This window comes from Chenopodium album, chromosome 3 (assembly GCF_948465745.1).
Source record: "Chenopodium album chromosome 3, dcCheAlbu1.1, whole genome shotgun sequence".
NCBI classification, from domain to species: Eukaryota; Viridiplantae; Streptophyta; class Magnoliopsida; order Caryophyllales; family Amaranthaceae; genus Chenopodium; species Chenopodium album.
Window position 1 is genome coordinate 75932363 of NC_137836.1, and position 15354 is coordinate 75947716.

Genomic DNA, 15354 nt, shown 5'->3' on the forward strand with positions numbered 1-15354 from the left:
TAGTGGAGGTGAGGTAGCCAATGAAAAGGTGACATTTTGAATTTAGGGACAGAGGAGAAGTGTGGGATTTGTCACGCGAATTTTTGTGTAATGAGTGAAAATTAAAATTGTTTGGAGTGTGTTTGTTCTAATACCACTCCCGTCTCTTATTTTTTTACCTATACTTTTTTTTTAAGGGTCTGTTGTCTTCCGTTGAATTTCAGTTTATTTCAGTTCAGTTCAACTCTTAATTTACGTCTAATGATATAAAGCCAAATTTTATTCTTTTAAGCTCTTACAACAACAACAACAACAACAATAATAATAATCAATAAGTAATAAATAATAATAATAATAATAATAATAATCAATAAATAATAATAATAATTATCAATAAATAATAATAATCAATAAATAATAATAAATATAATAATAATCAAAATTAATATTAATAATAATAATAATAATAATAATAATAATAATAATAATATGTACATTTGTATATACACATATGTATAGTAATAAATAATCAATAAATAATCAAAGATCACTAATCCGTAGTTAGAAATCACTAATTAATAAGTTCAGTTCAGTTCAGCTGAGTTCAGTCAATCGGAACAGACCCTTAATGTATACTTTCAATCATTTACTCCTTTAATTATCAATATGTAAAATTTATAAACATTTGATATTAGAATTGTGTAAATTGATATAAATCTAACAAGATCTCACGTGACTATATAAAGCTAGTCAAAGTGAAACACATAAACGTTATAAAAGTCAAACGGTTGCAACTATAATTTTACTTTTTTTTTAAAAAAAAAGAAGAACATGAGGAAGTAACTAATATGGATTATGTGGGTTAAACTTTATAAAAAATGATAAAAAAATTCCCGTGAATCTTAAGGGACAATTATGTGAGATTTTTTTGAATTCATTTCATAGTATATATTAGTCATATTAAGTTTTTATAATTTTTACTAATATAATGGAATTATATATATATATATATATATATATATATATATACACACACACGTTTTAAGAAGCGTCTCGGAGATCATTAAAAGGCAAATAGAAAAAATGAACTGAACAAAAATGAAATGAATTGTTTATGAGAGAAAGAAATTAGGATGTGAACTGAAATTATTAAAACTAACTGAATTGAAATTAAACTGAACAGAACAGGTCCTAACTAGTAAGCATATTATGAACAAAATGTTTTTTTTAATTGTACAGCTAGGGGCCTTGCCACACCCCCTAGAACTTTATTCTCTTTATCTTATTTTAAAAATATAAATTCTGACACATTTAATAAGATTTTCATATGATTATATATTTCAAAGCTTATCAATATGGTAAAATTAGGATAAGTAACCCTTATTAACACTACACATTTGAGCTTATATATGAACTTATAATCCATCATTACAACTTTATTAAATAAATTTATTCCTAAAGTGAGTGAAATTAAGGTGAATATAATAATGATAAATTCATTTCCATTGTTCAAACAAATACCCCCAAGAACATCTTTACTCTAGTTACATATTGACTAAACTAGCTGCATAGAATGATAAAAAATTAAAAATGCATGATTCCGTTACTAGGCAACTTTAATTCACGTAGTTTGTTTAGCTACTTAACTACCAAGTACTACATAATATTTACTCTAGCCAATTATTTCTTATCTAAGCAAGCCCTCTACAAAAGTGCAAATGCTATATATAATAATATATGCTATACAAGTGTATTGGAGAAAGGAATATAATTTACAATTACTCTTTAGTCTTTACCATATACTTGTAGGAGTTGTAAGTTGTAGTAAGTTTGCTATTTAGGGAAGTATTCGTTATGTTGTGTAACAAGTTATAAAGTGAGATTTGACTTTAGAATGTGTAAAGAACAAAATAAAGACTAAAAATAAAAAGGTTTGAGGGTTAGGTGTTAGGATTTAGGAAGGGGAGAGGAAGTTGCACTTGCACATACACAATGTGTGAAGCAAGCTTTTTGAAATCAAGGACAACGGTGGGTTTAGGATTCCATCATGTGGACTCCTTTAATGACCTCCTTTTTATTAGCTCAACAATTATTTGGTGTATTGTCAATATTCCTAAACCTTTAAAGCTAAGAGTTTTAGATTTGCATTGCTTTCATACATTGTAGCTTCATCCACACATGTTGGGACTTTCAATTGATAGAATTAGAAGGACTAGAGACCGGGTAGTTCGACCTAAAAGTCACATGTTACAAAAATTTCAATTTTTGGGATTGAAGTTGCTTTTTGTGAGATCCGTAAATATATGTTTGTTTTGTTATTAAAAGGTGGATATTCCTTATGAGCTATGAGAATCACTACTTATTATTAGGAATTACAAGATTTACAACTCTTATTAAAGAAAACCAAATCAATCAATTTATTACTTTTAAAGGATTGAAATGTTTCATAGTTATGTAGTTTTATGATAGAATATAAAATATATTCCTGAGACTCAACCATCAGTTTAAGCTTTTGGTTGAGTTGGTCCTCTAACATGGTATCAAGAGCCAGCATGACACAAAGGTCACGGGTTCGAATCTCATCTCATCCACCCCTCCTTTAAAGTAGAATTAATTCGCACTAGATTAATTTTTAAATTTTATTGTTTGTATCATCTATCATATCATTAAAAATCTATTAAGATCATGTTGTGGACACCGTAGAGTTTCAAACTCTCAATCCAATTTTAGCAACTTAATGGGCTAATCCAAAACAAATTAATGGGCCAATCCAAAAAAAATTAATGGGCCACACATCTCTTTCAAAACTTATCTTTCATTTAAAAAAAGACAAAATTCGCAACAAAAAAACTCCAAAAATTCTACAATTATCGATTCAATTACATTCCTTAATCGCGGGAGTTCGATTCCTCAGTATATACTTTTTCTCATTCCCCCTTTTCATATCTAATCCACAAAATTTTCTCACAACAAATTATATCTTCTTCAAATTACCAATTCAATTTCAAACTGAAAATTAGGGTTAGGGATTTCTACCAAACAATCGAAATTTTTCAATGATCAGCGATGAATGTAGAAGGATTACAACGCAAATTAGAGGGTTGGATCAAAGATCAAACTTCAAAGTTCCCGAAGCTTCAACTTCCGCCATTGCCGCAGTTTCGAGGTTGGGTTGGAGTGAAGTGGCCGCCATGGTCGACTGATCGAGAACAACGTAGGAAGCTTCAAGAAGAGTATGAGAGAAGGAAGAAGCAACTTCAAGATCTTTGTCGTGCTGTTAAGGCTGAATCTGTTTCTGATTTGCAGGATATTCTTTGTTGCATGGTTCTTTCTGAGTGTGTTTACAAGGTTAATTCTGAATTTTGAAGTTTTTGATTGTTTTTGTTTTGTGTTTAATTGATTGGTTTGTGTTTGAATTCGGAAAATTGCTGGAATTTCTGGAAATTTGTTTGTTTTCTGATGATTGAACTCATTAGTGCAATTGTTATTAAGAAGGATGAGATTCTTATATAAAATTGAATGCTGTGTAATTTCAATGAGTTTGTTAATACCATGAGCTGAATTTGTTAATAATGCGGGTGATTTTTATTTTATTTTATTTTATTTTTTTTTTTTTAATAATGTATGATATGATGATTGCGGAGAGGTATAAAAGGCACTTATAGCTTTATGTTGTGTTGTACGAATGTCGTCGTGTATATTATGTATTTTGAATCAGGAGATTTCGGTGTGGTATTGCTATAATTCGTGCTGAGTTGAGATGAGAGATTTAGGCTTTTAAGTACACTTAGCTAGTACAATCAAATAGTGTGTATCAGTAGTGTATGTGCTTATTTTTTTGCATTTAGCTCAGATATTAAATGCTTGTTGCTATTTTTGATCATATAGAGGCCTGCAACGGAGCTAATTCGAGCAGTAAACAAGTTCAAAGCTGACTTTGGAGGGGAAGTCATTTGTTTGGAGCGTGTTCAACCGTCTCTTGATCATGTTCCTCATAGGTATCTTTTGTATGGCTGAAGTTTTTAACGTGTCTTCGTTATTCAATTATGGAATTTATTGGTACATGAATGCAAAACTTACTTGCTTATGTTACTTTTGATTTTTGCATTACTTTTTCCTAAATTATTTAAGCTTCAGGCAATAGCAGCTTGTTAGTCTCTTTGTCTTAATTAACCTCTGGTTTCTGGACTAACAATAGAGAACATTTCTTCAAAAATAAATGTGATTTTACTTGATGAACGTAGATGGTCTGTCATGCTTTATATGCCTTGACATCCCACCATTGACATCTGAATTGGTTTTGCATTCATTTGCTTCTTTTAAAGGTAACAATTACTCCCTCTATTTTTCTGACCGACACATTCGCTTCCACGCTGAGTTTGAGGAGAAATATATAGGGTGTACAATAGGGTGGTTTTTTTGGAGAATTAAATCCTAGAATGTGGGATGAGTGAAATAATAATGTAATAGCGGGACCATGAGGAAAGAAAAATTAATTTGAACTTTCTCCGTGCTTTTTACTTGCAAGACTTTACACATTCACATATCTCACTTTGACTAGTTTTGGTGATTTATAGGTTAGAAAAGATCAAAAGATATTGTCATGTAGAATATTGTCTCGATTTATTCTTTCATAATATTAAACTTTTATAATTTTTACACATTGGTAATTTAAGATATTAACGATTTAAAAAGATAATTGGCAAGCGTGAAAAAAGAATTGTTGCAAGTATTAAAAAAAAGAGAAGTATGTAATATGGAGACCAAAAGAGAGAGTAATAATTAAAAATAGTTGTATTTCGACTGTTTCTAAAAAGGGAAAGTTTGCTACTTACAGAAATGGAGGTTTAAGAAAAATGTGTCACTTAAAAAAAGCGAAGGGATTATTATGTCAAGGCTTCTCTGCAATCTGCAAGTCTGGTTTTTTAGTACCTAATTTTTGTCATTTGATTTTGTGGAGAAGCAATCATTCTAATTTGCCTACAAAGGTGTAGGGCATGTCATTGTACATAATATTTCACTTCTTGATTGACCATTGTAGCATGTCAAATTTGTTTCCTTGGCATCACATTGTGAAGTTATACGGCAAATAGTTACGCTAGCTAAGATCATTAGTCAGCATATCCAGTATATAAGGCATGCCTAGGCACTAGGCGATTAGGGTAGAGCGCCTTTTTCGCTCTAGGCAAGGCACATCAATGAGCCGCGCCTAAGGCGCTTGAGGAGCACATAATCAAGGTTTATATTGTGCACCTCACTCCAAAGAGGCGCACCAAAGCGCACCTAGGCGCAGCAGGACCTTCATCGCATCAGCGCCTTGGGCTGTTTTATACATTGATCACAACTGGGTTAAGCTATTCTTATCTGCTCAGCTCTAAATTTTTTAAATTTCCTGGATAGTATGTCCTTGAAGTCTTATCTGCTGGACTCATCTGCGTGCTGGCTAGAATTGGGAATGATCATATCTTAAATTTAGGAGTTCAAATTTACTGTCTTATCTTGTTAGTGTCTGTTACGGATCCTTATTAGTTTAAATTATCTGTTCTGGACTTGAATTACCACATAACGGCTTATCTTACCTGTTTAGTTTTTGTTATGTTGGAAAAGCATATAGTAATTTTTTATTTTTTTAAATCAAACTATAACATGGATAATGTTGTAAAGTACGAAGTATTTATGTCTTTTGATACTTTTTTTTATCTCTAGCGATGCTTATACTCTCTATTTTTCAATAGTTTCAATGAAGTAAAGTTTGAATTTTGGCTTATCTCACCTACACTCTGTTCATCATGAAAGTTCTGATCAAGTTCCGATGTATTTGGCTGTATAGAAATGAATTGAGGTTGTGGTTGCGGTTACTATTGTGACATCATAATAGCTTTGTTTTAATTTTATGTTCAATGGGCATGAAAGTTTTCATCCTTTACATGTTAAGATTGTTTGCCAAAGGAACATAGTCCTCATTTTTAGTTGTGCATTTTTTTTTTTTTTTTTTTTTTTTATATTAAGGTTCCTTGGTACACGCAAATTATTCATTATGTTCCTAAATAATGGGGACCGTTATTTTCCTAATACTGTAGAATAGGACTTGTTTAAGGATATGTGTAATCCAGTGAGCTATTTGTTTTCTCATGGGTTCTTTTTTATTTGATTTGATTTGATTTTTTTTTTTTTTAATAAAAAATACAGATACCTGTTGGCAGAAGCAGGTGACACTTTATTTGCTTCTTTCGTTGGGACAAGGGAGTACAAGTATGTCATGTAGACTCTTTATTTAAATTTATTTTGCATGCTTCTTCCACAATTTTCTGATTCACATGATGTCCTTGAACAATAGAGATGTGATGGCCGATGCTAATATATTTCAAGGAGCTTTATTTCACGAGAATGACATGGAGGTTATGGAAGAAACTGATATTGCTGAGTCAGATATGTCCAATGGACGAAAAGGAAATGTAGATTCTCATGCAAAGACGGAAACTAAACCTAAGCAATTGAAACACAAGCTGAGACCTGCCGCTCATAGAGTACGACGACAGTGTATAGCTTTGTTGTTTGATTAGAGTTCATAGTCTTGAATGCCTAAATCTTGTTATAGTGCATGTGAAATTGTTTTTTATGCTTTCATTATCAATTATCTTTTGAAATAATTTAATTACAGGGTTTCATGTCTCGGGCTAAAGGGATACCGGCCTTTGAGTTGTACAGGCTCGCTCAGAAGAAGAAGCGCAAACTTGTCTTGTGTGGGCATTCTCTTGGTGGAGCTGTGAGTGTACTCGGAAATTTTGCTTCATCTTGTTTGTTTTCCTTGCCGAGTGCAAATCATTGCATTTATCAATTGTGCTGTCTTGCTTTGATCATAGGTTGCAGCACTGGCCACACTAGCCATTTTGAGAGCTATTGCCGTGTCTTCTCCATTGAAAGACAATGAAAAGTTTCAAGTCAGATGTATTACATTCTCCCAGCCCCCTGTTGGGAATGCAGCTCTCAGAGAGTTAGTCTTGCTATTTAGTTGATCACTCATCATTATTTACATATTAAAATGGATTTTCTATGACACGATTTTACGTGACAATATGCTTTTTTTTTTTTTTTGGTTCATTATCCAGTTTTGTTGATCGAAAAGGATGGCACCATTATTTTAAGACTTATTGTATTCCAGAAGACTTGATACCTCGATTTTTATCCCCAGCGTATTTTGATCATTATAATAATGTGCAGACTCCATCAGTTGATGGTGGTGGTGCTGCTGCTTCATCGTCAACTGGTGATCAAGGGAATGGTGGGGTGATATTAGAATTTGGAAAGATGAGAGAGAAGCAAGGCGAAAAACAAAAAGAGAATGAAGGAGAGCAGTTGGTTCTTGGTGTTGGTCCTGTTCAGACCCCATTTTGGAGATTGTCTCGCCTTGTTCCTTTAGAGGGTATTAGAAGACATTTAACTGGAAAAAAAGGTGCAGAAGCTTCTGATAAAGCACCCACTGTGGCTAATTATGATCCTACAACATCTGATAATGTAGCTACACCACAATCATTAGAGATTGAAGAAGGTTGTGATGGTGTTTCTCTTAAGCCAATATCTGAAAATGATTTGAAGGTGACAGCTTCAGATGCTGTCAGAAAGGTACCTGAGAAAAGTGGCAACAATGAAGGAGATGGAAGAGCATGGGGCAGAATGCCTTCTTTACCATCATATGTGCCTTTCGGCGAGGTAACTGCTTAAGTTTATCTGGTTTATTCTTCATTTGAATGCGAGAAGAAAGTGTTCAACACTTCGACATGTCTTTTTTGAAACAGCTGTACTTGTTGGGGGCATCATCAGCGGAATCTCTATCAGATGCAGAGTACTCAAAGTTGACATCGGTATGGTTTAGTTTTATTATTTTAAATATATGATATCATCTGAAGATTTTGTTGAAAAAATTGTTTCAAAGTTCTATAAATTATATTAAATTATCCACTTTGTGCTACTATCCTGGGCTTCGAGTATAGTATTTTTTAAGTATGATTGTAGGCGTAAGTGGGTGAGCACCAATTCTGGATACCCAGAATTGGAACCAAAACCAGAATTGAATCCGGTGGTTCCGATTCCGGGAAATCAATTAACGAACTGGTTGCCACAAGTTCTATTTTTATTTCTATTTCTCAATTCTTTGGAGCCAAAAGCGGTTGGGTTCCCTGTTGCCTAACATAAACCATTAAAAACAAAAAATTGAAATAGCCTAATGCATATAAAAGTGTAAGTATTAGTCGCTAAAAAATGAAAATAAACCGGAATAATATTAATTTTAGGGAAATTCTACATTATAACCCTGAAGATTTCGAAATTCTACACTGTGTCCATGATTTTTGAAAAGTCTGCACTATAACCCCAAGGTCCACTTAATGACTTTGGTGTACCCTTGACACTAAATCTCCGTTAGTATGTTCTGTTATTTTTAACGAAGCAACGTATGATTGGCTTACAGAAATAAAAAAAATAATATAAAATAAATAAAATTAAATAATAAAAAAAAAACACCAAAACCACCCAGCCCGCTGCCACCATGCCCAGCCTGCTGCCACCACCAGCCCATCCCCATTCCCCCCGGAGCGTCGGCCACCGCCCAGACTCCTTCCCCTCCCCCGATGTCAGTGCTGCCTCGACCACCTCCTCTTACCCCTTCGAACACCATGAAATCCAGCGAATTCCAATTCCTAAATCCTAGGAGCCGGTTCAACTAGTTTCAATTCTGGTTTCGAATTTTGGGATCTAGTCCCTAACCAATTTTGGGTCCGGTTTCTAAAATTTTGACTGGATACCCAGTTTGCTCACCCCTTGCGTACTGTGAGTATAAGCCATAAGCCAACCTGGTTCCATACACTTGATTACGTGGTCTATATTACATGAGAAAATCTTTGGAAGTTATGGTCTAGATTTGTAAATCTTTTGTCATCATTTTCTATGCACAAAATTACTGTACGGGCATATGCTATGATATTGCAATGGCGTGATGATGTGTTTTATTTGATGGGGCAATAATGTGAATTTTTTTTTTTTATAATTTGTGGAAGGTGTTGATTATTATAAATAATGGCACTTTTGTCTGTATTTCAAAACTTCTCAGTTTCTTGCTTTTTTCTGGCAAAGACATTTTCAGGTCAAATCTATGATTGCTGAATTGAAGGATCTTTTACAATCGCATTCAATGAGATCTTATAGATCAAGATTTCAGAGGTATGTTGTGCATTCTTTGTTGGTGCCCTTTACTGCTATCATAGCTTTGCTATAGGCTCATTTCTGGTCTCATCCGTGCTCTGTATTTTATTGTACTAACCTTGTGTTCCCTTTCTCTAGTGCTCTTTGTTCCCCTCTCTTTATTTTGAATGAAAGTCTTAGAGAAGAGAGGGGGGGGGGGGGGTCTCTTTCTTCCATGCACTTTTCAATTAGCTTTTAGCCTCCCAAAGGTGTAACCCTTTGCCAAGAATTCATTTGTTTTATACTTCTCTTTCCCTTCTTTGTTTCAACCAGTGCAGATGGATATGCATTTTATTTTCCATATCTTGCATTACTGGTTGTTACTTGATAAACTTTTAAAAAGTGATGATGGACAGTTTCTTACTTTCAATTACTTGAGATCTCATTGGAGATGCTTACTTGGAATTTTTTTTTTCATAAACTAATGATTAATGACATTAAATACATGGTATATTACATTAGTTTGGAAACCCAAAAGGAAACTTACCACTCATGTAATCACTCTTCTACTGTAATACGAGTACTGTTTTAGTGTTTTCTCTTAAACAGTTATCTCCCTTATTCACTTCATGTTCTTCATTTGAAATCTTCTTCAAAATTGGGATCTAATATGTTACCGCCTCTTATTATGAGCTCTAATTTAATCACAATGTTTTCTCATTTCAAGCTAAGTTGAACCTTTTCCTGTCATGCACTTCTCTCTTTTGTTATCGCCTCTTATTATGAGCTCTAATTTAATCACAATGTTTTCTTATTTCAAGCTAAGTTGAACCTTTTCCTGTCATGCACTTCTCTCTTTTGTTTTAGGCTTGCAATATATGGGCTTGCATTTTTCCTAGCTTGCCTAGTTACTCTTATTCATCGGTAAGGGGTTGAATATCAAGTAGGAGGGGCTTGAGGAGACTGAGGTGGCATTTATGTTGGAAAGTGGAGAAGTTGTAGGAATTCTTGGAGCGTCTCATGTGTAATTTTAGGCCCATGGCCATCATTGGACTGTTAGAAATAGAATTAGAAGTATCAAGTTTAATGATTGCAAAATGCAAAGAGCTCAAAGCTTGTACTATTCAAGGCAAATTTCAAAATTGCTGGTCCTTGTGCGAATTGCTAGATGAATTCTTTTGTGGTGGTATTTTAAATAAATACTACTTACCTCCGTGTTTTATTAATTGACACATGTTCCTTTTTAGGAAGTTTTTTTTTAGTTGACACGTTTCCTTTTTGGGTAAGTTTTATGCCTTGCTTTTTAAGTGTACCTCATTTGCTTTATCATTCTCTCTCACTCTCTCTCCTCTCCTTAATATGTGTGCCTAAATTGAATGTGTCAACTAAATAGAAACGGAGGAAGTGTTTCATAGTTTTGAATGAACTATTGGAAATCTTAATCTAGAAGAAAGTGCTCATTGAATTGTTTGAATGTGAAATATGTTGAGGTAAATGCTGAAGCATTTTTTTTAATTTTTTTTTTTAATTTTTTTTTGCTAAAGAAGGTGCTGAAGCATTTTCTTACTCTTATTTATTTATTACTATTCCTAAGCTTTTGCTTGATTACATTTTTTTAATACTTATTTTCTAACTATTTCTACACTACCTCCGTTTTTTTTAGTTGATACCTTTTAACTTTAACACTATCCACACTCTTTCGCATGACTGTGTTTTGTGATTTATATGTAATGAAATATAGTCATGTAGGATTTTATTAGATTCGTTACGATATAAATTTTCAAAATATAATTTTTTTATAATTATTGCTTATCGGTAATTAAATACAATAATGGTTGTTTGTGCATTGACAAACGTGACTAAAGAAACGTGTCAACTAAATAGAAGTAGAGGAAGTATTTTCCAAGCTTTTGCTTACTTATCACTCAGCTTTCATGTAATGACATTTTTTTAAAAAAAAAAAAATTTATTTTTTTATAAATTGACGTCATTGCTACTTGTTCTAAAGTCAAGCTGGATTTTCTTTTCTAGAATCTTGCATTTATTTTAGGTGTTTGGGCACCCTTCACTCCTCACCATCACTTTCCTTCCCTTCCTCACTGCCCATATCACCATCATTCCTCTTTGGCTGTCACTGCCTTTTTTTTTTTTTTCGATTCTTCTTTGTCCTTTTTTTCCTCCTCTGCTACACCTCACTCATTCTCTTTAATATGAGTGAAAATTGAACCTATATTCCATGTTACGCTATAACCTCTCCTTTTGCACAAGAAAGAACAAATATGTAAACTTAGATATTTATATATTATCAACTGTGTTTGATCTCTGGCAGTAGTGTATAATTTTAATCATTAAAATTTTAGATCTTAAGTTGTTTTATTGTCAAAACATCCTCCAAAGGTTGTCGTCCTGACGTGCAAAATGTATGAGGGAGAGGAAGAGTGATGGAGGGAGGTGGAGCTCAGAGAGTGGCAGGGCTTGTGTAAGGGAGGCTGGTAGGGAGGGTGGATGAGGTCAGAGAGAGGATTTTAGGAGGGAAGGAAAACAGGGGAATGGGATAGGAAACAGAGGAGTTTTTGGGTTTTATTTTTTGAGGTTGGGTTTCTTGTATCAGTTATTCTAATTCGTATACATGAACTAAATATGAATCAAACATCTTTTTAGTGCTGTTGCAATCTTTATATCTCCATTTTCTGTGTTACTTCTGTGAAATAAGGACGGACCACATGTCTCTGGCAGTGGCAGGATGATGAGTCAATGAATGCAAACCATTGGCTCTACCAAACTATTTATGATGCTTCTTAATTAGGAAGTTGCTAAACATGTTCATCATGGATTCTCAGTAATCTGTATCTCCCCTAACAGGATCTATGATTTGTGCATGAGTGACGGTCCTGCATCTTTTCTGGGGATTGAGCAGCTTCAGCAGTTTCCTCATCTACACCAATGGCTTGGGCTATCAATTGCTGGAACAGTTGAGCTTGGGCATATTGTTGAGTCTCCATCAATTCGTACTGCTACTTCAATTGTTCCACTTGGATGGACTGGCACTCCTGGAGAAAAAAATTCAGATCCCTTAAAAGTTGACATCTCGGGTTCTGGGCTCCATTTGTGTAAAGTTCAGGCACAAATAAATGGTAACTGGTATATTCTCTTCTTTGCTTTGCTTGCCTTCTGATTAGTGTTTGATTTACCACTATTTGGAGGCTTTTTAATCATCACAAGATGGATCCTTTAGTTGAAAATATTTATCAACTGCATAAGGTGGTGTACATTTTATCTGAGGAATTGAGATTTATCATATTAAATTTTTTTATGTATGCTGGAAAGTGAACAAATGGTGCTGCTGGTACCTTAACAACAGTTGCTGTGTATCATGTTTGTGCTGGTTTTTATATTTCTGTTTCATTTTCTAGGTGTTTTACAACAGTTGATACTCATCCTCCTTCACCAACTTACTCAGATGAAACACAGCCTGAATTGGATAAGATGAGAGTGCTTGTTGGAGCTCCATTAAAAAGTCCTCCAAAGCATCAGATTGTTCCAGATGCGTTCACAGTTTTCCCTTCCATTGATTCCGAATCCATTAATCTAAAGGCACAACAAATGTTAGGAGCATTATCTAAAAGTAAATCTTCCCATTCTCCTGGGTTAAATAATTTTTATATATACTGTACCACCGACTTCACCACTGTTTCCAAAGAGGTTGATGTTAGGACTCGCAGAGTGCGATTAGTTGGTCTTGAGGTACTTGGTGAAATATTCCTTAATTAACATAGCTTGATATTTTGAAATTAGGTTGTTTCCTTACATGTAGCATGATTTGTGATGTCAGGGTGCTGGTAAAACATCTCTTTTCAAGGCTATTTTGAATAAAGGTAGACAATCAACTTCAACTGATGGTGAGAGTATGCAGCCCGAAGCAGATATTCAAGAAGGAATTGCTGGTGGTTTGTATTACATGGACTCAGCCGGAATAAATTTACAGGTGCGCTTCTCTAGGAAGTCAGTTTCACAATCTCATAATGCAAATTTCTGAAATTAGTTTGTTTGAGACTTTTAAGTGTGTACCTAGGGACTTATTAGCTTGCTTTTTAGAAGTTTTTGATTTTTTTTTTTTTAAATAATTTGTAACTTTGTTGTTGGTTACGATTAATACGAAGTATATTGTTAAAATATACTACAGTATTTGTTCTTATATATATGATTGTATTCGGGCTGTTTTCAATCTCTTCAATATTTCTACCTTTACTTTTATCTGCTTACCTCTCTCTCTCATAATTTTTTTGGGTGAAATTTAATCTAGCCTGTGTTTCCCAGTAGGAGCTGTTTTATAATAAAATTTTCTTTCCTTCTTTAGGAGTTGAGTACTGAGGCTTCTCGTTTTAGAGATGAATTATGGACGGGTATTCGAGATCTTAGCAGGAAGATTGATTTGCTTGTGCTTGTTCATAACCTTGCTCATCAAATACCTAGATACAGTGATTCCAATGTGTTGCAACGACGACCTGCCCTCTGTTTTTTACTGGATGAGGCTAAAGCCCTTGGTATACCTTGGGTTCTTGCGATAACTAATAAATTTTCTGTGAGTGCACACCAGCAAAGAGAGGCAATTGATGCTGTGTTGAAGGCATATCAGGCATCTCCTGGCAACACAGAGATATTAAACTCTTGCCCCTATGTTATTCACACAGCAGGCAGTTCTTATGCCTCTTTGTCCAGTGTTGTTGCTAGAGAAGACACTAATAGAGGAATGGTTCCACAAGGTCTTGTTCTTGGCCCATTAAATTTTGTGCGGAAACCTTTCCAGCGGAAAGCCACTATTCTTCCTGTGGAGGGTGTGGATTCCTTTTGTCAGCTTGTTCATCGTGAGCTCCGAAGAAAAGAGGAGTTATCCTTTGAGGTACGAATTTAAAAGTCATTTTGTGATCATCCATTTTCTAAAAACTCAATAAATATACAAGAGTTGGAATTTATATATGTCATAATGTTTTGTTGAGTATAGATTCAAACACTGATTAACAAACAAAACAAAATGAAATAAAATTTCATTCTCATGGAAATCTTTCTCCTGTGAAATTTGTCTTCTGTTGGGGGCACAATAATTTATATTTGTCGTAGCAGACGTGACTGAAATTATAAATACCAGCTTGTAAAAGTCAGATTTTCTTATCTGTCATACGAAGTATGTTATTGAGGTCTAATCCTATTATTTATGCCTTTATGGTTGAAGGAATTTGCTAAGGATAAACTCTTAGAAGAGCTCTCACAAGATAAGGGGATTGCTGGGAAGAAAGATATGCAGGACAAGGCCAACTCAATGTCTGCAGCAACCGTTGGTGCATCTCTGGGTGCTGGTCTTGGGGTCGTAATGGCTGTTGTGATGGGCGCTGCATCTGCTTTGAGAAAACCATGACATCTTTCTGAGCAATACCCAACCTAATAAATATTGATATATGTATGTAACATTATTGTACATAGTTGATTTATTGCTAAATTAGTAAGTCTGTATTAGTGTGGTTCCGTATATACATTGCCTCCCATTTATTCATTGGTTTTAGCGTTTAATGCCTTAAATCAGATAGGTCTTACATAATCTACCGCAAAAACTCACCAGCTCCTTTGTAGGCACCATTTGTGTGACTATGAAGCTAAAGAGCAGAGCTTGGTGCCTCTCACGTCTAATGTTTGGGGACCAACATGTCCTGGCCTCAGCTCAAAATCATGACTATAACTTGTATTATTGTAAAATGAAAATCATGACTATAACTTGTATTATTGTAAAATGAAAGACCCAAACGAGCTTACTCAAAACAGGCTGACTAACCCAAAACCAAATCAAATGATTCATCATCCATTCATCCTTATACTGACTCACCCAAGCCAAATGCAATCTGAACTATCTATCATATTCCTCAAGTCTTTTTAACATCCATGCACGTAATGTGAATTGTAAAACCTGTCAGGTGCAAACTAGTGGAAGTGGAAGTGGAACTACCATTCTAAATCTTTTTCTTCCATGGTCTAGTTGTGTAGGGGTCTGGTTTGATCTTGTTCCCTTATTCATTCGGATTCTACTCACTCGGCCAGTTCTCAAAGATGCACCGGTTCTCCTAATTTTCACAGTCTACTTGCACCAGAGTTGCAGAGATATCCACTTTCAGAAAATTAGGTCACTTTTTTTATGTTAAGATTAATTGT

At 34.3% G+C, this 15354-nt stretch overlaps 1 protein-coding gene across 1 annotated transcript; it reads left to right on the forward strand.

Moving 5' to 3' along the window:
- Positions 1–2865: 2865 nt before the first annotated feature.
- LOC145624240 (uncharacterized) lies at positions 2866–14730 on the forward strand. The gene is made up of 14 exons (XM_081677248.1): positions 2866–3327; positions 3868–3977; positions 6169–6231; positions 6317–6506; positions 6641–6745; positions 6843–6973; positions 7089–7689; positions 7776–7841; positions 9119–9195; positions 12019–12297; positions 12570–12900; positions 12989–13141; positions 13514–14056; positions 14387–14730. Exons 1-14 carry the CDS (start codon positions 3046–3048, stop codon positions 14567–14569), a joined length of 3114 nt encoding a protein of 1037 aa, XP_081533374.1. The 5' UTR covers positions 2866–3045; the 3' UTR covers positions 14570–14730.
- Positions 14731–15354: the final 624 nt, after the last annotated feature.

Excerpts from the sequence above, each read along its gene's own strand:
- LOC145624240 (XM_081677248.1), top strand. The coding sequence starts at position 3,046 with ATGAATGTAGAAGGATTACAACGCAAATTAGAGGGTTGGATCAAAGAT. Across the intron at positions 9,196-12,018 it reads TATAGATCAAGATTTCAGAG|GATCTATGATTTGTGCATGA; the intron begins GTATGTTGTGCA and ends CTCCCCTAACAG. Across the intron at positions 13,142-13,513 it reads CAGCCGGAATAAATTTACAG|GAGTTGAGTACTGAGGCTTC; the intron begins GTGCGCTTCTCT and ends TTCCTTCTTTAG.